Raw genomic sequence first — 894 nt, forward strand, 5'->3', positions numbered from 1 at the left:
GATTGGATTGGGATATCTGGTCGGCATGGACAGGTTGGACCGAAGGGTCTGTTTCCATGCTGTACATCTCTGTGACTCTATGGTAATAGCTCCAACCACATGGGGTCAATTTCAAAAACACATCACAGTCCTTTTCTCTAAACAGGTCTTTTAGACTGAAGGTGCAGAAACAATTATAACCAAGTCACAAATGTTAGTTCACCTTTTGCTTAGCTATTAACTGGAGGTATTAAATCACAACTGGAAAAAAATCTGAAGGAACAAATTATCTACCTGGTAAAGATGTCCTACTGAAACAGGCTCAGATTCCTATGATGATGGGATATCCAATTCACTCACGTCATAATGTAAATGTGATTTGACAAAGTCAATGTCCGTGTTGAGGATGTGAATTTGAAAAATCATGAGGGGCATGGATAGGATAAATAGACAAAGTCTTTTCCCTTGAGTGGGTGAGTCCAGAACTAAAGGACATAGGTTTAGGGTGAGAGGGGCAAGATATAAAAGAGACCAAAGGGGCAACTTTTTCATGCAGACGGTGGTATGTGTACGGAATAAGCTGCCAGAGGAAGTGGTGGAGGGTAGTATAATTGCAACATTTAAAAGGCATCTGGATGGATAAATCAATAGGGAGGGTGTGGAGGGATATGGGCCGGGTGCTGGAAAATGGGACTAGATTGGGTTGGGATATCTGGTCGGCATGGATGGGTTGGACCGGAGGGTCTTTTCTCTGCTGTACATTTCTATGACTCTATGTTTGGTTAAGAAAGCATGTGGGAGCAGGGGATAATCCCAGCTGATAACTATCATCCACTTCAAAATTACACTTTGACTTTACTCCTCACATAATCCACGCTGTTCCCGATCATAATAATGAATGGTGAACTTTACGTA

The 894-nt window shown here is 42.1% G+C and overlaps 1 protein-coding gene across 1 annotated transcript in view; it reads right to left on the minus strand.

The window, feature by feature from the left end:
* LOC122554031 (papilin-like) overlaps positions 1 to 344 on the minus strand; it is a 17,245-nt gene extending 16,901 nt beyond the window's left edge. Inside the window, exon 1 of the mRNA XM_043698517.1 lies at positions 340 to 344. Coding sequence (XP_043554452.1) covers positions 340 to 344 — 5 coding nt within the window. The remainder of the gene's footprint in view (positions 1 to 339) is intronic.
* Positions 345 to 894: the final 550 nt, after the last annotated feature.

The sequence above is a fragment of the Chiloscyllium plagiosum genome, chromosome 10, assembly GCF_004010195.1.
Source record: "Chiloscyllium plagiosum isolate BGI_BamShark_2017 chromosome 10, ASM401019v2, whole genome shotgun sequence".
In the NCBI taxonomy this organism is placed as follows: Eukaryota; Metazoa; Chordata; class Chondrichthyes; order Orectolobiformes; family Hemiscylliidae; genus Chiloscyllium; species Chiloscyllium plagiosum.